Source organism: Sceloporus undulatus, chromosome 3 (assembly GCF_019175285.1).
Source record: "Sceloporus undulatus isolate JIND9_A2432 ecotype Alabama chromosome 3, SceUnd_v1.1, whole genome shotgun sequence".
NCBI lineage: Eukaryota > Metazoa > Chordata > Lepidosauria > Squamata > Phrynosomatidae > Sceloporus > Sceloporus undulatus.
Genome location: NC_056524.1, coordinates 257,359,113 through 257,385,016, shown reverse-complemented (window position 1 = coordinate 257,385,016; position 25,904 = coordinate 257,359,113). Strand labels below are relative to the sequence as shown.

Genomic DNA, 25,904 nt, shown 5'->3' with positions numbered 1-25,904 from the left:
TTATGTTATAATTGCAGTTTTTAATGAAATAATTATAGGTACACCACAGCAGATGCATAGATATAATTATGGTAATTGCATAAATACCTGATTTCCAGTGAACACTTACAAAGAGACTCTTAAAAAACTGGTAAAATGTCATCTTCAGAAACCTGTCCACAAATGGATGATATAAATTTACACTTATTTATATGCCATATGATTTCATCCATTAAGTTTCCTTCATGCCTTTTTCACATCCCTAAACAAGCTACTATACAAGAAAACTTTATTACAAGCTGTCAAAATCATACTTTAGCCCTCCAGATGTTTTGGATATCAACTCCAAGAAGTCTCTGACAGTGTGGCCAATGTTGAAGTATTATGGGAACTGTGTTCCCAAATATCTGGAGGATTTAGCATTCTCCTATATGAAACAGTTCATGTTTCATGTCTATTGGAAAGCCATAAGTCAATTCCACATAAAAATTACCTTCCCTTTCAAACACATTCACAGAGCCCCACACAGCATGGGACATGCAACATTAATGAAGCTGTTTTCCAACAATGTTTTTAAAAACCTAGTGTTCTATTATTACCCAAGTATTACTCCAGTACTAAAGAGCCTCAATCCTAACTCATGGTCCTGTTTCATCTTTCTGCTTCCAGGAACATTTCTGCTGCCATCATGTTTGAAGGAATGTCATATTGAGGAGGGAGCAAGCTTGTATTCTCATACTCCAGTGGAAAGGACATTGAGCAATTAAAAAAATTACTAAGGTAAAAAAGATTCCACCAAAACATTAGGAAGAACTTCCTGATGGTAAGAGTGGTTCAAAACTGGAATTCACTATCTCGGAATGTGGTGGACTCTATTTCTTTGGAGGTTTTTAAAGAGAGGTCAGATGGCCATCTGTTGGGAGTGGTTTGACTGTGTATTACTTAATGGCAGGGGGCTGGACTGGATGGCCCTTGTGGTATCTTCCAACCCAATTTTTCTATGTCATGGGATGCAGTGAGTTAAAGATTCCAATATATGTTATTCATGTACCTTACTATATTGTTAATATATATGTATAGATAAGAACATGTGGCAACAAAATATCCATGACATCATACCATGTAACACTGCAACATCACCAACAAAATTGCATGGACTGTGGGTGCACTTCAAGGTTCACATTAAAAAGGTAAAGGTTTCCTCTTTGACAAGATTGTCTAGTCATGTCCAACTGTAAGGGGCAATGCTCATCTCCATTAGTAAGCCAAAGAGCCAGTATTGTCCGAAGACGACTCCAATGGTCATGTGGCCAGCATGATTCCACTGAATGCTATTACCTTCCCACTCAGGGGATACATATTTATCTACTTACATTTGCATGCTTTTGAACTGCTAGGTTGGCAGAAGCTGGGACTAGTGATGGGAGCTTACTCCGTCATGTAGTGCTAGGGCCTCGAACTGCCAATCTTCCAACCTTATGATCATCAGAATTGGTGTCTTAAACCACTAAGTCACCATGTCTCTTATATTCCAACATAGTAAAGAAGAATTTACTTCCCCAGCAATTCCAGGAGAAATTAGAAGGCCATGAATCAAAATCCAATGTTAATGAAAGAAATGCATTTTCACAGAACAGAATCTGAACAGAATAGGTCTCCCAAGTACAGCATTCATACAGCCTAATATATAAGGTGCCAGAACACCTTACATTGCAGATGTACCACGGTAACTTTCCATACAATTTAACATTCCTAACTAGATATTTGTATTTTCTTCCCAGGCTAGGCATGAAAATGGACCTTCCACAAAATCTTTCTAGACTCCTTGGTTTCAGAAGATTTTAAACCTTATGGGGCAAGAAGGAGGAGTAATTCTGGGTGTACCTCTAGTCCTGTCAGGTTATTTTGTTGGTGGAAAAGTCCCTGAAATCAACACACACAATTCTAAAAGATGGAAGCACATTTTCTAAGTTACTGAAGCGTCTTTCTATATTATCCCCATGCTTCCAGTGCAAACAGCTGAAACCTAGTCCATTTCTATTCTGTCCAGCCCTTCCCCTTCAATAGCCTATTCCACTGTTGAACAGCTCTTAACATCAGGGAGTTTTTCCAAACATATAATCACAATCTTCTTCTTTTGTTATTTGAATGCATTGGTTAGATTCCTATATAATTAGTCTCTTCTTTCTGAATAAATTCTTGTTGTTGTTATATTTATTTATTTATTTCTCGCCCTTCCCTGAAAACTGGAACTCAAGATGGAATTCAATTTTAAAAACAATGCAAAAAAACAAAACAAAACAAAAACAGAATGTCAACATTGGAATAAAGTATTGGCAATGCTAAAATGATTTAAAATTTTACTTTAAAAGATAAGAAACAATTGATATTATATCCCTCAGTTATTACATGCCAATCATGACTCAGTCCACCAGGTTTCAGTATGGCAATTTACTTACTAAATATTTGCCTACCTGTGTTAAGATTTCAGGCACTACCAGGAGAAGGAGTGATATACATGCTGGCCATTGGTGACATTCAGAAGCTCATCACAACAGCCCCTGTAGCCACAATTTCAAAAAGTTACTTTTGGGGACTCAAGCTCCCATAATCCCCCAGCCAGTACACCAAGTGGCCATGCTGGCTAGGAGATTCTTAGAATCACAGAATCATAGAGCTGAAAGAGACCACAAGGAACATCCAGTCCAACCCCCTGCCATGCCAGTATACAAAAAGCATTCCTCACAGGTAGCTATCCAGCCTCTGTTTAAAAATCTTTTTTAAAAAAAATCTGGGAGTTTCAGTTTTTAAAAAAATATCAACTCTGCCTGTAGCACATTCCCTGAGAAGAGTCTAAAAATGTAGGCACTCTCTTTTCCCTTTTATATATCCCAAGGAATGATAATACACACCTAAATATCCAAATTCGTATACCAAATCAGCCATGAAGCTGACTGAGGACTGAACAAAAGCACTGTGCTGGTGCCGATTTTAGGGTTAGGGACCGCACGGTCTCTAGCCCTAACACAGCGCAGCACCATAACAATGGCAGCGACCCGTGTACATGGGTGCTGTCACTGTTGCGCAAGTGCCACATGGCGTTTACACGTCACCGCATGGCACTTAAGCAATGAGTGCAACAGTGGCACACTTGTTACGTTGCACCTTTGGCGCAAAAAGAACCTGTTTTTTCCAGGTTCTTTTTCCGCGCAGTTTGGCAGTTGCAGCTTCCCTCCAGAGGAAATTAGGCCACCGGCAGGCTGCCTTTTTCAGCTGGTCTGTCCCACACCTGAGTTACTTTTGGTCATTCACTTCTTACCATAGCCCAATCTTCCCCAGGAGGCTGCGATATCCCCCTCAATATTTCCCTTTCACTTTCAGGCAAAAACATTTTTATTCAAGCATGCTTCTAATATATAACCATGACAGGCAGGCTTTTATATGGAGGGTGTGCTTTAGGTATGCTTAAAAAAAACACTTTTGCATGTTTTCTGGCATTTTATGCTGTTTTTAGGTAAATGCTTTTGTGTTGTTTTTTTTAAAATGTAAATTTTAAAAGCCAGCTTGGCACACTTTCTGGGAGAAAAGCAGCAAAGAGGTGAAATTAACAACAACAACAACAGCAGCAGCAGTACCTCCAACCTCACCCTACGTTGCACTGCCAAGTACTACTAAGGCAGATAGTATCATTGTTCCCATTGGAAAAGCACATACTTTGGAAAACCTACACATTCCTGCCCCACAGTGCTAGCAGCTGCCAGAAAAGCTGTAATTTCGCTGTTTTCATAGCAGGGTCCTTTTCTTGGCAGAAGCAGTAGACAACAACCATTTGTCCTTTGTAGAATCTCTCCTTTCTCTTTAAATTGGGAAACATGCATTTGGAGTCCAGGAGGCAATCAGTGCTGTAGCTATTTTGGGGGGGGGGGAATGGGGGCCGTGCCTCCCAAATAAGAATTCTGCCCCCAAATGTACTTTTCCTTCAGTCCCCAAATTTCCAGCATTGCAGCATTTTAAAGCCTGAGTTGAGCATTTAAAAACAGACTTTAAACATTTTTTTAAAAGACCAGGTAAAATAACAGAACGCAAACACAGCCAATATAAGCAATCTAGGTGTGAACAATTTTCAGTGTCACACTCTGCAATATTAGATATTTGAGGACTACAGGAAAATTTAATTGGGGCAGCAGAATTCTTATTGGCAGGACAATGCCTTCATTTTGCCCCCAGTTCCATAGCTACGCTGTTTGGAGACAGGCTGGGAGGGGAAACTTGGCAGAGTGGATATTTCAGAAATTAAGAAGTAATGCATTTTTGTGGGTGGCTTCAGTGGGTCATGTTCAGCCCATTCTGGGAGCTCAACTCCCTTCAAAAGATTATACCCCTGCTCTTGAGCTGTTAACTGAGGTCCAAGGTCCTCTGGGGCTTGAAGACCTTTTCCCTAGCATTGACTGATGTGCTAGCTGCAACCATGACTGGATGGAGATAGCACAGCCACAGACAGACTTGGCAACCTGTCTGGACTGCTGTAATGCACAAAGCTTCCATTAAAAATGGTTTCAAATACTGTATAGATGTACAGTCAGCCCTACTTATACACAGATTCTTTATACATAGATTCAAGCATCCACAGTTTGAAAATGTTAAAAAAAGTATAAATTTCAAATATCAAACCTTGATTTTCCATTTTTATAAGGGACACCATTTTGCTATGTCATTATATTTAATGGGACTTGAACATACACGGATTTTATTATTCACAGGGGATCTTGGAAGCAAACCTCAGAGTATAACAAGGGTCCACTGTAGTCTAAAATAGTGCCACAAAATTATTGACACCAGATCTTCAAAAAGTTATTTTTCTGGAATACAACTACAGTTCACCTTCCATATAAACAGATTCTCCATCTACAGATTCAAACAACCACGTTTCAAAAATATTCGCACACAAATTTAGATTGCATGCCATAGTCAGGCTTTTATATTCTTGATTTTACTTGGTTTTGTACAGCACCGTGTAGATTTACGGCACTTTATAAATAAAGTTAATAATAATAATAATAATAATAATAATAATAATAATAATAATATCCAAAACCAAACCTTTTTGACATTTCATATAAAGGGCACCATTTATATGAATATATAAATGTATATAATGGGACCTGAACATCAGGGCTTGTGAATGGATGAGACAGTGGAACCCTTTTCCAATATTCCATGTCTAGTTCTATCTCTGTTTGGAAATGTAAGAAGCAGTTTTCTTATGTCCCTTTCTTGGTTGTGCATTGAAGCAATCACTTAAAATGTGTCTCTCAAGCAAAATTTATAGGTTGGCTCAAGACATTTACTGCCTGAAAGAACAAATGGAACCCCTACCCAACCATGTTAAGGTACATATTACTCAAAGACAGTAAAATGTTTTTGCAGAAGAGCAGAAGGTCCATTAAGTACATCTCCCGGCTAAGCAAATATACAAAAATAACAAATAATACAACTAATAATTTGTTTTCCTTTTCTGATACCCCAAATCTACCCAAAACGGTTGCTTACTGTGCCTAATGACAGAGATATGGATCTTCATTTATTTCATTCACCCATTTTCACTTTCAAGAATGAAGTAATTCAAACTTTGAAGTTTATCACATGGGCACTGAAACGGGCCCATTGCATCCTAAAATGGGGGTGCACACAGAACAGGATGGGGCTAGGGACCGCATTTTACTGCACAAGGGAATGCCGCCGCTGCCGCCGGGCATTCCAATCACATCCTCCCTCTGTTCCAGAGGACATGATTTCTGAGAACTGTTCTAAAGCATTCTCAGAAATCACGCCCCATCCTGTTCCATGTGTGCTCCTACGCGCACCCGTATTAGAAAGCAACGGGACTGTTTTAGGGCCCATGTGGTAAACTTCTTTCCCTCTATACTGGAAGAGATTGGTAATGGTTCCACTGAAAAATTGGGGTGTGTGTGTGAAAAATACAGTTCTTTTGTGATGAAAATGTTTTTTTCCAAGAATGTTATCATTTGCACCAAGAGGTTTTGTGTGGTTGTTGTCCAATGTACCTTTTTCCCCGCAGAAAGCTCCTGAGATGCAAGAAATCTTAAAGCAGTCAAATGTTTTTGTTAAGAGGGTGCTCAGCTTTTTTAAACAGCCATTCTTGCAAAGGATAAGATAATATTCAAATATCCTTTACATCACTATAAAATAGTAGGGGGAGAGTGGGAAAAAAATCTGTATCTAATCAGTCTTTGTTGGTGTTCACACATCTAAGGTTAGTTTTAAGCCCCTTTAGTTCTAAGATCCTCCACAAGCATCAGTTTTTAATTTTCTTAGTTATGTCCACTGAGCTCAGCATGTTCTTAACAATTCTTTGCATATAGCTGGAAATTTGATTTAAATGTTTTAATAAGCCATTTCTTTGAGAACATTTTGTTATTAGATTATTGTTAGTAATCTACTTATAGCTTAACCAGTGACATAAAATCCTTCCCTTCTTTAAAAAAAAAGATAAAATAAATGTGAATAGTGTGTTTGTCCTTTTCAGTGTATGTTGTCAGATTACATATTTCAACCTTCCTTTCCATATGCTGTGTTTCTTCAGCTTTGGTAACTCTAATGTTAACTACGTTGTACTTAAAATTCTTTCTATTATGCTTAACATTAGTATTGTTTATTCCTGGAATATTAAAGCCTGCTGTAGATTCATAAAAGGTTTTCCTGAAATCCATAGGGAATTAATATTAGGACTGGTGGCTACAATTCAACTGGGAGAAGCTCTGTTCTTAGACCTCCAGTCCCTAACCTGTTCAGGGTACCATTTCTATTTCTTGCTCTTTTGCCCTTACGTTCTAAGTTCTACCCTGAGACGCATATCTCTGACTGTCATGATCATATCAGTTTGTCAGGTTTCATTGGTTCCCTGGCTTTTCCCATTTCTAGCATATGTTTTTCCCCTCCCTTCCATTTCTGGCTTTGGCCATGGTTAAGTGGTAAGCTTTATTGGATTTACAGTGGAGTCCTGGTGGTGCAGTGGTTAAATGCCTGTACTGCAGCCATTCACTCAAAACCACAAGGTTGCGAGTTCAAGACCAGCAAAAGGGCCCAAGCTCGACGCAGGCTTGCATCCTTCCGAGGTCGCTAAAATGAGTACCCAGACTGTTGGGGGCAAATTAGCTTACTTGCTAATTAGCTTACTTGCTGTTCACCGCTATGATCTTTGGAATAGCGGTATATAAATAAAAAACAAACAAACAAACAGTGTTAGTCAAGGAAAACTTTCCTAGCTTAGGGTAGATCTTTGGGCAGCAGATATTTTGTAGGGATAATAGGATAATGGGACGTGGTGGCTAAGCAGTTGAGAGGCTGCCTCTGACAACTGCAATACCTTTACCTTGGAATGTGCTGGGCTGCCCTTCAAAAGAGAGACTAAATGGCCAACTATTAGGAATGCTTAGTTATGATTCTTGCATTAGCAATGGGCCAGATTAGACTCAGTGGCTCCTTAGAGTCCATTCCATCTCCAAAATCCTGTGATTTTCTAGTTCAGCCCACCATTTCAGAGAGAGAGAGAGAGAGAGAGAGAGAGAGAGAGAGTGTTTGCAACTCCAGCATCAAAATTATTCTGGATAAACAAAATAAATAAATAAATTTGACCGTATAATCTCCAGCAGTGAGCTAAGAAACATATTCATTTTGTTGTTGCTGTTTCAAACATAGCTTGTTCCTGGTTTCTTCCCCCACCTACCTTTTCTACTGTCTAAATACCAGAGAGACCTTTCCTGTCAAGCTTTTCGACTTCTAACACCCTCTCTCTCCCCCCACCCCACCCCCAAGATAATGAACCAAACATTGTGTAATACAGAACTTTTCATCCCTGTGCAATATGAAACCATTTGTGTCAGTTGACAGTGTTTTCCAAAAGACATGAGATCACTTAATGTCACATTTTGGAAATAACATAAAATGCTTAAACAAGCATTCTTTTGTAGAGTCAACTTTCTGGGAAAGGTAAATGCTTTATAGTATTGCTACCAGACTCTAAATGTGAAAATGCCAGCCGTTTCTCTTTTCTATCCATGCTGAATGAAGCCATGTTTAACAATGAAGCCATACATTTCTCTGTTTCTATAAGCCTCTTAACCTCTCCTTGACTTTTGTCAATAATGCAGCATTGTACCTTTCACCTAAAGCAGGTCTGGAGAACCACTTGCAATCTGAGGCCCAGATTTCATTTCATGGACACTGACAGGGGCCACATTCACATGGTGGGTGGGCTCAGAGGCAAAAAATGTAGAACCTAAAATGTACCATATATACTTGATTATAAGTCAATGTCATGTATAAGTCAAGGGCAGGTTTTGGAGTCCAACGTATGGATTTTATATGACCTGTGGACAAGTCAAGGGTAAAACTTAGAGGCCCATAACAAAGTATGTAAATGATGAAGCAAAGGAAAATTATGCCAAAGAATTTTGGCAGGCATAACTGTTTGTGTTCACCATGAAGGCTGAATGGATGAGATAGTAGGTCAGTCCTTCTTTTAGGTACTCCCAGGACAGACTAAGCACTTGTGTTTTGCCACTCTAGACAGAGAATGGGATGGTTCCTTTAAGTACTTACATAAATATGCACTTGTATATATGTATTCATGTACTTATATACGTGGATAAGTCAACTCAGGTTTTAGGGGGCAATTTTTTGACTAAAATTTCTAAACTTATACATGACTGTATACAATATATGCCTAAAATTCTTACTGTCAGCCGCTAAGGCATTTCAACCTTTTAGAAAATCATCCATTATGTTTGGGAAATCACTAATTGTGGTGTCATGGGAAAGGAAGCAGGGCCACCAGAAAACATTGAAGGGCCAGATTAGGATGCCAGGAGGACCAGATTCAGCCACAAGATTTAAGGTTTCCCATCCTGACCTAAAGCTACCTGTTGGGAATATTCTTCATATGAAAGAGACTGTGCTCAAAATATATAGATCAGTGGTTCTCAACCTTTGGGCCTCCAGATGTTTTGGACTTCAGTTCCCAGAAGTCCCAGTCAGTATGCTCATTGTTCAGGAATTCTGGGAGCTGAAGTCTCAAAAATCTACAGGACCAAAGGTTGAGAACCACTGATAAAGACAATGAGCTACAACCAGACTTAGATATACTTGAGAGAGACTTGAGAGTTATCTGCTTAGGCCAAATAAAACATCCTTCTCCCATCCTTCTGAAGATCAGTCTGGATGGTGCAAGGCCCAATCCCTGGTTCTGGTGTGAACTGTCTAGACTACATCTGACCAGTTCTATACCAAATCCTTGGTATACCCGCCCCCCCAAACAGCTTAAATGAATGCACCTTTTGCTCTAAATTTTCCCAGAAGATCTGGAGCTCTCTATTGTGATGCTGGGCAGCTGTTTACAATGTGTTCCGCTGTGCCGTTCAGCAGCACTACTATCACAGTTTGCTCACTTGGAGGTCAGAATAAGGCACCCAGCCATGTAATTGATACTGGATGCCTCATTCTGACCTCAGAGTGAGTGGCCTGTGACAGCGGTGGCAATGCTGGGCAGCACAGCAGGACACACATGTGAAGAGCCACCCAGCATCATAAAGAATGAAAACTGGGAGTGAGAGTAGCAAGGAGGAGTTTGGCCCTCAAGAAGAAGCCTACACCAATGACATCTTGCCCACAGAAGCAAACTTGAAACAAATATTGTAGAAAAGAAAGGATTAGCTTAAACATATACATCTCACAGTACACTGGAGGATTTTCACAATATAATATAATAAAATAAAAATTTGTAATACAGTGGGACCTTGGTATCCTGTGCAGTTTGGTTCCAGGGACCCCTGTGGATGCCAAAATTCATGGATGCTCAACTCCTATTATATATATTGAAGTACTAATATGATATCTCTTATATAAAATGGCAAAATCAAGGTTTGCTTTTTGGGATTTGTGTGTGTGTGTGTTCAAGCCATGGGTGGTTGAATCTGTGGAAGCAGAATCCATAGATATGGAACACTGACTGTATTAATATAGTCAGTAAAAGGTCTATTAATTTTTAAAAGACTGAAAGGTGGAAAAGGAGTGAAGGTTCAATGTCTACAGTATACCCCATAAAATTGTGATGTCAACATAAAAAGCCCAGTTACATTCTCCTAACTGTAGGTTCAGAGAGACCTCAGCAAACTAAAGCTGCTAATTTTTGAGAATGGTATAATATGGGAAAAATAGGATTACTACTGATGGGCCCTCAGAAATACTGAGGTTAAACCCATTAGCGCTCTCTCTATATATTAATCTCTCATTAACAGTTGGAATATAAACCAAGCAAATTACAGAGTAAATTGTTAACACAGGAAGAAATGTAAAGGAGCAGGTAAGAAACAACAAGCAGAAAAAGCAACATTACCAAAACATCACATGAAGTCTCTCTGCATGCCAGTCAGGGAACATAATAGACTATGACATATTTGCCAGACTATTCTGTCTCAAACAGCAGATTGAGGAATGCCAAGGAATGTAAAACTAACAAGCTGGGGAAGATGGAGAGAAGCAAACACAATGCCACCAAGTTAAATAATAGATTTTATGCCGACATGCATTGTTAGAATAACTAACTTCCCCATCCGTTGTATGTTGAGACCACAGAGTGCCCTTCCCTTTCTAGAGCCAAGGTAATTGCTCTGAATTTTACATCTGGTTTTAATAAGAGCAATGTTCAGCCACACACAGAGAGATATAACTGCTTTTCTAGAGCACTTCACTTGAGTGTCAGGCAGGTCTTATCATTTTCCATTACAATTCTAAATCATTCCCTCTACTCCCACTTCCCAAAAGCAATGCAGCCATGGTTTCAGTTAAGTATCATTGTTGAGAGAAAGTGTTAATGCACATAAATTACACCCTGCTTTCAATATCGTATTATTTTCTTGCTTATTTTATGTGATACCTATGCAAAGACCTGAAAGGTACATACCAAAACTGCACAAGTAGTTTCCCCTTCCCATTGTACTCACGGAGCAACTTTGTGAAGTTCCATCTAATGAAGTGGGTTGCATCCCACCTACACACACACACACACACACACACACACACACACAAACCTATGCTAAATAAAACTTATCCTTTAAACAGCTATGAGACTCTCTGGTGTTCATGTGAGGTAGACTGAACAGAGTACAGAAAGTGGTTGATCAGAGGCATGAACCAAGCTGATTTCACTCAGATTCTATTTATTTTCCCATTCCTAATCCATTATATGAAAGTTTCATGGTTATTCCCATTCACTGATCAGAGATAACAGTGGAGATGGATAAAATCATAGAAATGTAGAGTTGGAATGGGCCCAAATGACCATCTGATTCAACCCTCTGCCAATACCAGAGTCCACAGCTAAAACATTTATGAGTGGCGAATATCAAACCTTTCCACCATCCACTGGTGACTAAGTTGGAGGAGGAATATAAAATTCATCATGGACAGAGCTTGTCCATAATAGCATGAGCAACTTCACATTTTTTAAAAAAGGAACCATATTGAAAGACTTGCATGAGAAGGCAAAACACACACACACACACACACACATTTCAAAATAGTAGGCTGCTGAGTCTTGGCTTCATCTTCAAATCTTCCACTGTAAAGGGCAGAAAAGAGGTTTCCAGAGGCAACAAAAACACAAATTGCACACACACACACATACAAGCACAAACAGAGTAATGAAGGCAATTTGTTCCATAGAACTGTATTGCATGGTGGTGTTTGACATGCCTAGTATGAAAGCTAAAACTGAAAAAAGGAGCTGTAATGGTTGTTAAGTTTTAATGGCCTGTTTTCCAGTTCCATGTGTAATGAATATAATGAAGATGTGACTAGTTACCAATGTTTATAAGGTGATTGTAGCAGCCTCTTGATGTCCTACTCATTTTGCCACACTGACGTGAGAAATGATAACAACATCCATCAATTAAGAATGCAAAAACTTGCCTCATACAAGGTCATATTAGTGGTCCGTCCACCTTTGTGCTATTTATTCTGACTCATAATCTTTCCAACAATCTGCTGTAATGTTGTTGTTGTTGTTGTTGTTGTTGTTGTTGTTGTTGCCGTCGTCGTCGTTAAAGTCAAGATATCAGGAATCAAACCCACAATCTTCTGGGTATAAAGCATGCAATCTACTATAAGTCTGTGATCCATTCATTAACAAGGGTATTTTAAAGGTCATCAACATAATGCTTACAGTCACATCAATGGATGGATGATATAGACACAGATCCATCTATGTCTCCTCATTAAATTAAATTAACTTTTCTGAGAAGGACAGTGAAGCACCTATACCAGCATTAAATTAAGGACACTGACTTGTAACTGTCTGCGTTTCTCAAAAAGGTATGAATGAAAGAATATATATATATATAGGTATAGGACTGTGTATACACCATGTGTGTGAGCGCACACATGAATGAGAGAATGTGACTAGGTTTAGAAGGTAAGGCTAACTAGATTATCGCACTACACTCTTATAGTGTTGCTATTCCACTTTAAATACACTAGCTACCTCCTGTTGCATTCTGGGATTTGCAGTTTAAGGAAGAGCATTTAGAATACTCAGCCAGAGAGCTCTTAGGCCTCTAGAACTACAAGCCTCAGGAGGCAGCTACAGCAGTAAAAGAGGAATAGCAGCACTGTAAGAGTGTAGTGCGATAATGTGGTAAGTCAAAATACACTCTTTAACGCCCGGTACAGATTAAAAGAAAGGAGCGGCCTCTCCTCTGGATCATTGCCATGACAACCACATGGCTGCAGCAACAATCCACCCCAAAAAGGAGCTCCAGATCCTTCCCGCGACATTGTCTATGCACCATTTGCACCCTGGGGCATCACAGTGATGTGTCTTGTACACCGTGCCATTTGGATGCATCACACAAGACACATCATGGATGTGCACGCTCTATGGATGGTGCTGCATCAAGATGGCACTGCCCATACATATTAGGGTTTGGAAGTGTGCGGTTACTGCGCACTCCTGAACCCTAAAATCGCCGCTGGCACGCTGCAAAGTGCCCGTTCTGCCACTTTCAGTTCCCGTTTGTAATGGGCCTAAGTGTCATTGCCCTCATTTTAGATAATTTGGGTGTAGAGGTAGTTCCAACCAAGGATGAAATGTCCACCCAGGCAGTGAGCACAGTGAGTGTCTTGATGAATTTTCTATGTCTTCAATCCACCAGAACTCACCTAGGTACAGTAAGCAGTGCCTTCACTCATGTTTTACTGATACAACATTGCCAAAAGATTTGATTATGTCATCATGATAGGAAAAAGCCAATTCTGGCTGAGGGAACAGTTTTGAAACCTCACATCTGAGATCATACACCAAGAAGACAGAATGCAAGTTTACACCCATGGAGTTATGCACTGGTTACACAACACTAGCTCATCAATGAACTGTGATACTATGCGACTCAAGATGTGACCAATGTACACACATGTATGCATTTGCAATACACGTGTGACATCAATGTCCACATCTGCACGTGAACTGATGTGCAATACAAAACCATGATTCCATGCCATGTAGGAAAACAACAACATTCAACTAGTTCTGTAGGAGAACTTATAAATGCACAAGACACAACATGATGTCATCTGTTACTTTTTCTGAATCACAACTCCCAGAAGTTCTCAAATGTTATTGCCACATTGCACCATGGATTCTGGGAGCTCTCCACCAAAACTGTAACTTTTTCCATGTTCCAAGTAGGAATGATGCTTCTTGCTCTCATCTTATACTGGGGGGTGGGGTGGGGTGGGGGTCAGAAGTTAGGAACATAATCAAGTTGGAAAGGGATAAACAGGGAAAGAATCTGTGCAGCTTTTCCCCCATAGCAATCCTTTGAGCCAACAAAGTTCACTAGCAAACATTTGGCTTTGCCCTATGTAAACACAATCAAAAAGACTAGAATAGCACTTAGAAGAAAAGCTTCTTTATCCTTCCCCTTGCCACTAAGTTCAACTGCTACTCAACTACACACACATCCTTTTCAGCCTTCTCATTTCCCTGTTGCTTTGGGCCATTTTCTTTTTAAAAAAAAAGTTGCATAGGCTTTTGGACATTTAAAAGCAGTGGAGCCCTTCATCTTTATTTATGACTATGTAAAATCAATGCCTGGTTATAGAAGGCGAAAGTCACTCAGCTAATTACACATGCTTGATGAACAGCATAACAACAGCCACTGCTGCACCGCAGGTTAGTCAAGGCATGTAAATTACTGCAGTTATTCTCATACAAAAGAGATATGAGAATGCAAGAGGGTGTTGTTCTGAAGAACACCCTAATTTCCCCTGGTACAGATTAATCTGGTCATCTGCATCCCTGGAAGGTAATAAATGACATCTTCATATCACCAAATATAAAGAAATAGTCGCAGTAAATTAAAGTCTGGTGAAAATAAATATAACTTATTATCTCACATGCAGAGTCCACTAAAGTTCAATTTAAGACTGGCTTTATATTATTTTAATATAATTTTTATATTCTAGTTTTACATGGCTGTCCAGTTCTCCCAGTCCATTCTTAATGCTTGAAGTTGCAAAACTACTTTTAAACTTTCCAAAATACAGAATATCTTCAGATAGTTGTTAAAGTCTGCCAGCCATGTTATTGCTGACAAAGCTTTGGGCTACAATTCCAACAGTGGCTCGCCACACTGGATGGAGGATCCTACAAACTGTAACTTTCCCAAACTCTTCTTTATCATCATGGCTATAATAGGATTTATTTATTTATTTATTTATTTATTTATTTATTTATTTATTTATTTTTGCATTTGCATAACCCAGCCCTTACTTCTCTTCCTCCAAACTCACTTTAAACTCCATCTTCTACATCCAGTGGAATTTAACTCACAATTTTATTTTATTTTTACATGGATACACAGTGAATTGACTGATATATAGGTTAGAATGAACAGTGGGATCAAAGTGTTTCTCTATATTCCCTCTTCTTTCCTCCTCCTGTGGCTCATTTTCCTCAAGATGAAGATAGTGGCTTGTACAAACCCAAGGTTGTCCGTTATGCGTGAACTGGAGAATTCTGATTTAATGTTGATAATCCCAAATAGACTAGAATGACTGAGTCAACTGTTGGATTATGAGTCCACATTTATGTAATTCCCATTGGGTCAAAGGGTCTACCTTAGTTGGGATTACCAGTGACATTTAGGTCCAGTTAATAAGGAATATAGTCCAGAAGGCAATAGGGGGAAACCATTTTTTTTTTCTGGTGGCAGCCTCTTGCAGGAGAATGGAAAGGAGTTGAAATGGAGAAGTACATGTCTCTAATGGTTTTATAAACCAGATGTATTAAGCCTCAAAGAATTATGTGAACTGTGCCAATATGAAGGAAGAAATCAACCAATTTGAAAAGTGTATTTCACTTCATACAAGGTCTCCATTCCTAAAGTCCACAAAGTTTGAGGTGAAAGAACAGAAGGTATTGTTCAGACCATTGCCATGCTAGCTGTGGGATTCTGGCAGCTCCATTCCAAGGAGCCTTACTTTTCCAACCCCTGATTCAGACCCTTGATTTTGATTGTACAAATAAATATGAGTTACAGCACTCTTTTCAGTGATATATTTACCTGAAAGGAGCAAGGCATCAATAAAATGAAATAAACATGGTCTTGGGAAAGATAGCTAATTATGTCCATGGCTACTCTAACAATTGTGTCAAAAGATGATGATATATTATTGAGGAGTGAAATGTTCTAGCCCAGTTTAACTGAATGTCCAGATTTATTGCTATTCCTTTAATAGAAATGCTTATTTTCTAAGCTTTCCTCTCTGAAAATATGTACTTCATCTGTCTCTGCATTATGACACAGAAGTCTATACACCGGCCAAGATTCAAATAACCACCTTAAGTGTGGCCAAGGGATAGAGCATTCACAGTGGGATTTTTCATATCATTTGTTTTCAGGCAGAACTCCAATAATATTTTGCAAACCATCTCTAAAATGTAGGTATCTTAATTTCAAAAGCAAAGCATCGTAGCAGCTGGGGACTTCAATGAACCAGTTTTGGGAATAGAGTTCAGAACCTTGGGTATCCCTTTTAAAGTTTAGAGTAAAATCTGGCACAGATTCACCACCAATTGCCATCGGCAAAGGGAACTGCTAAGAAAAACCATCAACCCCCAAAGCAGTGGTGTCACTAGGACTAGCATCACCCAGTCTGGTAACTCATGGTGTTATCCCACCATTGCCAAACAGTACAGAATCTTTAGTAATGTTTTGTTGTACTAATGGTACTCATAAATTGTAATTCCCATATATCACTGAATTTAATGGCAATAGTTGTGACAGAAACAACAAGCAAAATTAAAATTATACAGTACCTTTAAATTACAATATTATACACACAGCCTGAATTCAAAGATATAATAAGTTGGCAGCCTGGGCTTTCATAGACTTAAGTCTACTTCTTCAGATGCATTTAGCCTAAATGTATTTACATGGACATAGTTTCATGTGGTTACAGTGAAAATTTGGTAAGATGTGAAATTTGGGTTTTTTTAAATTGAAAAAATAATAATTGAGGCTTCAATTATTTTTACTTTTTTTAAAAAAACAAACAAACAGGACCTCACCTTGTTCTTGCCACTGAACCTTGCCCCACTCACACTATCTCTTCCATGTTTTTAAAGGGACACAGGTGAAATCCACATCTCATTTGGTGCAGATGTTTGGTGAGGAGCGGTGTCACCTCCCCTTAAGGCATCACCCGATGTGATTGGCATGTCCCACTCCCTCTAGTGATACCCGTGCTCCAAAGCCTTCTTGGACACACTAATGAACCTCGGATTTTTTGGAACTAGGCCACTATTTCCATGCCCAGGAAAGTATGGCTGGCATCCTGTTAGGCAGTTAAGAGTGTCATAAGCTAGGCTTATGACCTTGTAACAATTTACAATTCACAGTTACGGTTATGGCGCCATTGCAATAACTGCAAATGCCCTCAGAAGCCACCTTAAGAGCCAGGCAGCCACACCAAATAAAGGAGCTCTGTAGAACTGGTGAAAAGGGTGTTGAAGGATGGTATTCCAGCACTGTGATACAGTAAACTGTGATAAGCAAAGAGCTGTGACAGAAGCCTGCAGGGGTCTGGTGGGAGGGGGCTGAACATGTCATCCTTCAACATTCCACTCACCAGTGTTGCAGAATTGCTTCACATACAACTGCCTGGTTTTTAAGATGGGTTTTGCAGGACAGATTGGTAGATGACATTGGAGGGAAGAAGGACAGGGAGGCAAAGCTCCTCCATTCCTATGCCCAGAGGAAGATTAAGGGCCCTCCCTCTATCTCAACTGATACCATCCTGATCTTGGACACGGCAAAGGAGAAGCAGGCATTAGCCCCAGGGGAAATTAAAGGCCCTCCCTCCATCTTAACTGCTACCACCCTGATCTTGGAAGGAGAGAAGGACCAGCCGTATCTGCTGGGCTTAATCCCCTTTCCCACTGCCCTTCTCTTCATATTTTGTGTCATGTCTTTTTAGATTTTAAACCTGACCACAGGGAACTGCCAGATTAACAATCTATAAACCACTCTGGGAGCCTTTGTGTCTGAAGAGCAGGATATAAATACTCTAAACAAACAAACAAACAGCTGCAAAATCATGGCTATATGACTGGTCCAGGATCTTCACCTTTATTTCTATTTTTTTTCTATACCAATGATGTTTTCCATGTTTAGTGCAACACCTGTTTCTCCAGCTTTACAAAAATCTATTGTGCTGCTGTTCCACCACCAACTTTAAATATATTTGTAATTATTGTTTAAATTATCATACAAGCAAATTTGTAATTATTTCATTGTATCATAAATGAAGGTGGAAAGGCAGGATATAAGTAGAATTAATAATTATTATTATTGTAAATACTGTTGAGCAGAATTAATCAATTGAGATTTTTCAGCTGCATAAACATATCAGACATTAGCATTTACTCTACAAAGATTTAATGCTCCCCTAAAAAAATGCAGCCTTTTGAATGTGGTGGGTTTACTTCTGAGTAAGTTTCCATAGTTTAGTGCTGTGCAGAATTTAAACAGACATTGCATATGTTTCATTCTCCCATCCAATTCCAGTGAAAAACAAAAAGCTAAAAAATAGCATATATTTCTCCACAGCTTCTACATTTCTGACTGTTTGATACCTATGTTAAGAAACTATACATTTATAAAGTCCACATCTACAAATACAGTATCCTCTCTTCCCCGTCTCACATTAGAAAGTAACATCCTGGAGGGGCAAAAGCCAATTTTTTCTCCTTGCCTGAAACATGATATGTTTGCAGCCCCTTTTGTCAAGAGTTCTTGTACTTGTGACAATATTTTTGGCTTAAATTGTGCAACAGCATAATTATACCATTGTGCAAAAGTGAATAGCTGTGATAGTTAATAGTGAAACACTCAGATCTTTATCTTCTACCTCTTTCATTCATCAGCCTTTTTTAGTCCCCATCAATCAGCTACTCCTTTTGTGATTGTTTGGGGGGGGGGTGCTCTTTCATTCTGAAAGGGAAAGACAGCTGTTTTGTGCACAGACTTTCTTTTTTTCACAAGTTGCAGAAGTCTTCCTGAAAAGGAAAGTGCTCCTTGTCTTGTTCTTCCATTCAAAGCAAGAACTCTTGCAGAGGCTGGCAATTTGTCAGCAAGCTGTCTCAAAATGTCAAGATAAACTCTTTCACTGAGAATGAGAGTTGTTGTTTTTTGGGAAGAGACTCCATGTCCCTTCCTCATGTCCAATCCATGCCCATTTCCTCTAAGTTTTGCTTTTTCAAAACAAGCACATATTTGTGTGCATAGCTTATATCATATACACTGAAAACTGATTCATCATACATTTCTAGACTGTACCATGTGCCATTTCTAAATGTGTAGGTTGTCCCCTTCAGGAGATGGCCTGCTCTAACAAACACATAGAAATGAATACAGAAGTATGTGCTTTGGTCACAGAGTCAAAATTATAGTCTAGTTCACTAAATTTTGTGTAGGAAGGTGGTGGAAACTTTACCTTTTAAAATAAAATATGAACATGGAAGAGAATGATGTTTGTTTAGCAGTGAAAGACACTGGCAAATTCAACTCATCTAGTAATGAAGCTCAAGAAACGATAAGAAACTAAAAAATACAAACACTTTTTGATACCACAAATAAGCTACATTGGAAAAAGAGGTCTGAATTAATATAATAAAAGGGTATGACATTTAACATTCAAAATGTTTCAGATAGACATCTTCTAAAAATGTGCACAGTATAAATATTTTATAATGATGTACGTTATCAACTAAGTTTTCTTCCCCTTTAGAACCCAAAGCACTGCACTATTTCCATATACACTCATATAAGATTAATGTTAACCCATTCACATTAGATCTGCCTACTTAAACACAATATCAGAAGGTGATATTATGAACTCCGGTTCGTCTTTAGTCCTGCCTTTCAGAGCTGAAATCCATAGTTAGATTCCCATTTGTAGGACACCTTTCTCCCTGGTAAATAACAGTATTAATCTTATTGATAGTTTGTGGATCTGAAATTTTGCATATTAAACTTAACTACATAAACATACCAGTTAAAGTTATCTATTTTCATTTAAACTCTTGAATAAACTCCTTGAAATCCCATGAATTCTGTAGTAGTATGATTCTCTCCCTCACACCTCTACATCCAAAAGTTAGATATACATCCATCCACTATGACCAAATCAGATATATTACTGCATAGTACTAGCAGTTACAAAGTCCACCCTGAAGACCAATGCCACATTACTGTTGCCATATAAATAATCTAATATTATAAGCATAATTAACATAATGCTATTGTATACTCTCAGTATAATATATTTAAAATAGCTGGTATGCCAACAGGCTGGAAATTAAATTCACCTTTACAGCAGCTGGAAAGGGGGGAAATGGCATGTTAGTAATATTGATCAAATATATGATTTACAGAGCAGTTACAAAAAAATGTTTGTACTGGGATCAGAAGGTTCAACAGTTTCTTTGCTCCAATTTACTGGACACTATGCCAAAACCCTAGGTCCACATATAGAAAGCACACACTACAGCTATGTTTCAGACCTCTATCAGTACAAATTCAGATATGCCAACAAGGACAAGATATTTAGTTTTTAGGCTTTTATGGGAGGCAGGCAGGATAGTTACTTTCCTTCTCTCTCTCCTTTTAAACTTTCCTTTAAACTATTTAACAAATTCATTTTTCCAGTGCTATTTCTTCTTCTTGCACAGCAGCTAACCAACAAAACAGCAGCCTAATGTTCCTTCAAGATGTCTTAATTTGATCTTCCTTTGTATAGTTTTAATGTGCTTTTTTCCACCCAGGTTTCGTTTTATGACCACTTTATACATACCTCCTTTTCTACAAATTTTCTTGCCGGGTTTTCTGGCACATTCCTTGGATATTCTTTTGACTGAAAAATGAATAGAAGACTAGAAAATAACATGGAGCTCCGTGACAAACAGTAGGAGCATGCAATACCACTAGCTAACTTCAAGATGGCCTGCTTTTATATGTATATATTGGTTAGGTGCAGAAGAGGCTTGACTCCTTTTTGCCTACCCATGCAATGGATCAAGATGTTGATGCATCTTTCCCAGAAGTCAATGGGTGGGAATGAGAATTAGGTACCAACTTTGACCCAAGAATACACGTGCTGAAGGACGAAGAAAATGAGTATAGACAAGAGAAGAAGAGAAGGGACAATAGAGGCTAAGAACTGATGCATACATAGAAAAGCCACATGCATACAAATTTGGGGAAGAAAAAAAGGCTAGCATGCAGACGAGTAAGCCGTGCTGGCTACCAGTATATATGATTAAAGAGTAAATAACTTGAAATAGGAAAGTAAAACAAAAGTTATCCCTGCTTCTCCTGTAAATAACTCACCATCTTCAGTTGGAACGTATATATTCAAATAGAGGCAGTCTTCATTCTGATCTTGTACATAAGTAGAAACTATATCCAAGTTGTTAGTAAACCAGACAGGAAGCATGACTTCAGGTAACCTTCCCTCTATAATGTTCTGGGGACACACTGGGGCAAACTGTGTAGCATTTTTTATATCTGGCCAGGTAAATGGTGGTTCAGGAGGTTGAAATCGACGTTCCCCAGTTGGCGGGGCGGCATAAGGAACCCCGAGAAACTGAACGACAGGCCCCAGAATTTCATTGTTCAATTCCTTCTTCATCCCTCTGATCTTTCCAAAGCTGGTGGTCACCACAGGGTCAGTATCATCCAGTTTTTGTGATGACACAGCAGCAGCATGAAGCAAGAACCCAAGTACACAAAGAGTAAAAGTTGCATCCAGTCCCATGTGCAACAGGCGGACTAGCATTGCTCGCCATACACAGTTCAGCCACATGGATCTTGGAAATGCCATGGTCCCACATCAGTTGTATAACTATGATTCAAATGACCTTATTTGTATCCACTTGGTGAGAAGGGAGAAGGTAAACCTTTTCAAGAGATCCGGGAAATGAAATGTATGGGCTGAGCCTCCAAAACGTGAGCCCGTCAGAAAACTCCCACAACACTCTTCACACGACAAGCATCTTCCATTGATTTCATTCTTGCTGAGATAGCATCTTCACATGGGCCTATTTATCAGACTACATTCAATTGACAATTCTGTTTTCCACAGTAGCAATATGAAGACCGCATCCATCTACTGCAGATTCCCCATTTATAAATCAATTCCAGTTAGCTGCAGGGCTATATCCTGAAGAAAATGAAAAAATAAATCATTAGTATGAAAAGCTAATATGGGTAGAATAATAACTAGATGTTTTACAAGTTACTGTACATACATTAATAGTTGCCAGAGCCATGTAAGTAAAATTACACAGTAAATAGTTTATGGTTCCTTGAGATGACAAGTAAAATACTGATTCCCAGGTTATTTATTATGTCACCTACTGAGTTTATTGTACAGTCTTTGTAGAAAGGCAGCTTTGAATTTCACTTTTCTGAAACCAAATACATGGATTCAAAGGCCAGATTAAATGCATTTTTAATGTTGTATTTTTAAAATGTGTCTCAGAGGGACTTGCAATCAATTGTAAACTTGTTACCAGGGATGGTTTAACAAGAACCACAAATCAATTATAATTTTATACAAGCTTAAGAGATGCAATAAATGCAAGATGGAGCACAGTTTCATAGAAAGACCAAGATCATTAACTAGGAGGCATGGCTGATCTCCCCCCGCCCCGCTGAGCTCTCTCACGATACCAAGTCCAAAATAACTTCTGAAATTATGATTGTGATTGTACATTAATCTGATTTAATTCAATAAATATGTGCATAACTCAATAATGCATACAATAAACATAATTTAACAAAAACATGCTCACGTTCTTCTCCCTAGTTCCTTCATTCTCACATAGACATGAGCCACTTTCCCTGGGAGCCATCCTACACTACTGATACACCACATGGGTAGAACCAATCCATGCCCTGCTAATGGAACCCTGTTGGCAGCCAGTTGGAAAGTAATGAAACTGTACTATGGGCTCAACCCAGACAGTCATAAAATTCTCTCTGTCACACACATGTATGAACATCAGAGCACCATGGAAATACATCATGTGGATATGACTCCCACACTGCATGCATATGTGACTGGACAATCTCAAAATTAGAGTGACCATCTTTAGATGATATGATCGTCTATCTGAAGTTAGAAGTTAAAGATGTGTAAGAAAGGAGACTCATCAACTGTTGTCCATCAGCAATCAGCCCCTGAGAGCAGGATGAAGAGACACACAGTTCACTTCATCACAGTATTCCCCACCATGGTGAGATCATAGAATCATAGAAATGTCGTGTTATTTCTATTCAAATTAGAGTAATTATACTGAAATTGCCATCTCTAGATACAAATGACTGTGCGTGTGTATCCCCTCTTGTACTCTTTTATTAGGGGGGAGGGGTGATGAATTTCATTCTTAGTAATTCACAAATGACTGCCCTACTTAGAATTGTCATATGAATGTGTGACTGAAAAGTATGGTATCATAGAATATTAGACTTTGCTTTTTTACTTATTTGGTGAACCAACATAGAATCAGGAGACACAAATTTTCGAAGAACGGACACAAAATCCCCACAAAATTGGGAACAAGAGGCCACATGTGGCATGGAGGATGCAATTTGCCCACCCATGGTCCATTGATGTCTCTAGGATTGGTGTCAGTGGGAGCAAGGAAAGGGGGAACTGTCTGGTGAGACACCATTGCAACCCTGGCCTTGTGAGTCCGACAGCAGACTCAGAAGACAGCTGAGCCCCCTTCCTCCTTCTGAGTCCAACATAGTGGCAACCACCACACCATGCCCGGGTGTACCACCCCACCAGTTGACACCCCCCTCTGGGTTTTCACCTTGTGTGGTCCACACCCACTTCATCCCCCTAGCAATGTTACTGCCCTTTTCTAAACTGAAGACCATAACAAAACATTTTTACTGTAAAACATTGTACACGTAAATAGAGCTCGCACTTTTTTTAACTACTAGAATGAAAAAAATAACAAAATTGAATGTACCTTCTTACCATAAATGAGTCAATGCTTAGATACAAACTTGTGACATTTTTATATATAAGTGTGAGACTGAACAACTGTTCAGTAACTGAAATAAAGGGGTAAACTCAGAGTTTTCTCTGAGGCCACAACTGGCCATTTCTCCTGCCATAAATAACTAATCCACATATTTTGATCTTGGGGCCTTACGAACAGAGAAAACAGTGTTGTAAATCTTCCACAGAACCTTCTTGGCAAATTTGATATCTCACATGATGAAAGAAATATTTTTACACCTTTATTCTAAGATGTGCTGCAAGTGAAGCCCTAAAATAATCTAGTTCAGAATCTCTACCACTGGGAGCTGGGCTACTCTTCATAAGAAATCTTAGGCTACCAAGCTAGAAGGCATATACAGTCACAGAGATGGAAGGGAGCCCAAGGGCTGTCTAGTCCAATACCACAATACAACTGGAATCCACAATGAAAGCATCCTTAAGATATAGCCATCCAAGCTCTTTTGAAATAGCCACAATAAAGGAGAATCTGGTATCTTCAGAGGAAGTCTCATACACAGCCAAACAGCTCTTACATTTAGGAAGTTCTTCAAAATGTTTAGTTGGAATCACCTTTCTTGTGATAGGAATCTATTGGTTTGGGATCATTTTCTCTGGAGAAGTTTGCATGAATTGAACTTCTGAGAACAACAAGTTTCTATGACTTTAGTGAGCAGCTATAATGGCAAAACGCAAAAGTAATTTCCACGCAGGGAACAGATTGGACAAAGTTGGACACACTAAGAGGTCAAGGTTGCCTGAAGAGAAACACTAGAAGACATTCTCCAGATTCTGTGTACAGAAGGTGATTAGCATACCAGCCAATTCTTACCTCAACACTAACTCTTATTTGTGCTGGGCTGCATCCGTACTGTAGAAATAATTCAGTTTGACACCACTTTAATTATCATGGCTCAATGCCATGGAATTCTAGTTTTGTGAGACATTTATCCTAGTAATAAATAGCCATTAGGGCTGAAGGGCGGGTATAAATACCATAAATAAATAAATGTGCCTGGGAGGTCTGGGGAGTCTGGGGGTATTTTTTATCTCTTTTGTATTAAATATATGGTTATTAAATTTAAATATCAATCCCATTGCTCACTTAAGGTAATATTATCACCTCAATAAATGTGTAAAACATATATACAATCAAGTACCTTAGGTGTACAAGTGTAAATCTTAACATTTCTTAACAGTAAAATATATCACTAATTCATACCAATTGCCTCATATTGTATTATGAGATTTCCTGGTGGCACAGTGGTTAAATGCTGGTACTGCAGTCACAAGGTTGTGAGTTCGATTGCAGGGACTCCAAGATTGACTCAGCCTTCCATCCTTCCGTAGTTTGGTAAAAAACCCAGCTTGTTGGGGGCAATTGGCATATAAGAAAATGCTGAGTTCACTGATAAGCAGTATCGTGACGTAAATGCTATTGCTATTTTCTATTATTATTGTTTGTTTTTTATGCTCTATGATTGTTATCTGTTTTTGTACAGTTGGAGAACTGGTACAGTTTCAAGATGAAAACTTCATGAAAATCATGGGGGGAAATTACAAATTGAGGGATCTTTTCAGGACTGGTGGGGACTTTAGGGGCTGCAAAGGGGGATCAAGGAACTCCATGTGGCCTATTTTCAACTGCAATATAGGTCCAAATTTGAATATTATTCTTTATTTGGAAGTCCCCTGCAGCTGTACTATTAATCTATTTCTGGCCAGTGATCTTCTTTCTTGGTCCATCCTAACTGGACATCCTCCTTACTCTTTAAATGTCAGAGAAAAGACTCCTTGGTGGCCTTGCCAAATTAATCTAAAAGAAGCCTAATAACTGATTGTGCTATCCAGTCTTTGTGTTGAATGGCAATGCTGCAGAACCCAGTGCACACCTATAACTGAAATGGCATCATGTGCCTGACATTTCTGCAACTATGAACTGACATCCTAAATTGGACAGAAATGACCACCCACTTGTGTAGGAGAACTTACACTTCCACACAAAATCAATATGATTCCACCCCTGTACTTTTTTTTTTAAAGGTAATTAATTTTTATTGCTTATTAGAGGAAAAGACCACAAGAAAATAGGAAACTTTGGTCTTATGAAGTTCGCATGCATGTACAAATTTGTGCACTTTTTTTTGAAAAAAGAAAGTTAGTAACCACTGAGGATTTATTTTATCACTTCGCTCCACAATTCTGCTGAGCGAATTCAAAAGGAGATCCTACCAAACAGTGCAACTGCCTCTGCCATTCATGTTATTAAA

At 38.9% G+C, this 25,904-nt stretch overlaps 1 protein-coding gene across 9 annotated transcripts in view; it reads right to left on the bottom strand.

The window, feature by feature from the left end:
• Window positions 1-25,904, bottom strand: part of NLGN1 (neuroligin 1) — an 892,554-nt gene that overhangs the window by 613,960 nt on the left and 252,690 nt on the right. For 5 of the 9 annotated variants that reach the window (XM_042457844.1, XM_042457845.1, XM_042457843.1 and 2 more), the window contains exons 2-3: window positions 20,949-21,780; window positions 20,413-20,472 (exon numbers count right to left, since the gene is read on the bottom strand). In XM_042457844.1, the coding sequence (XP_042313778.1) occupies window positions 20,413-20,472; window positions 20,949-21,441 (553 nt within the window). In that variant the 5' untranslated portion in view covers window positions 21,442-21,780. The remainder of the gene's footprint in view (window positions 1-20,412; window positions 20,473-20,948; window positions 21,781-25,904) is intronic. The other 4 variants (XM_042457849.1, XM_042457851.1, XM_042457848.1 and 1 more) reach the window with 1 other exon arrangement.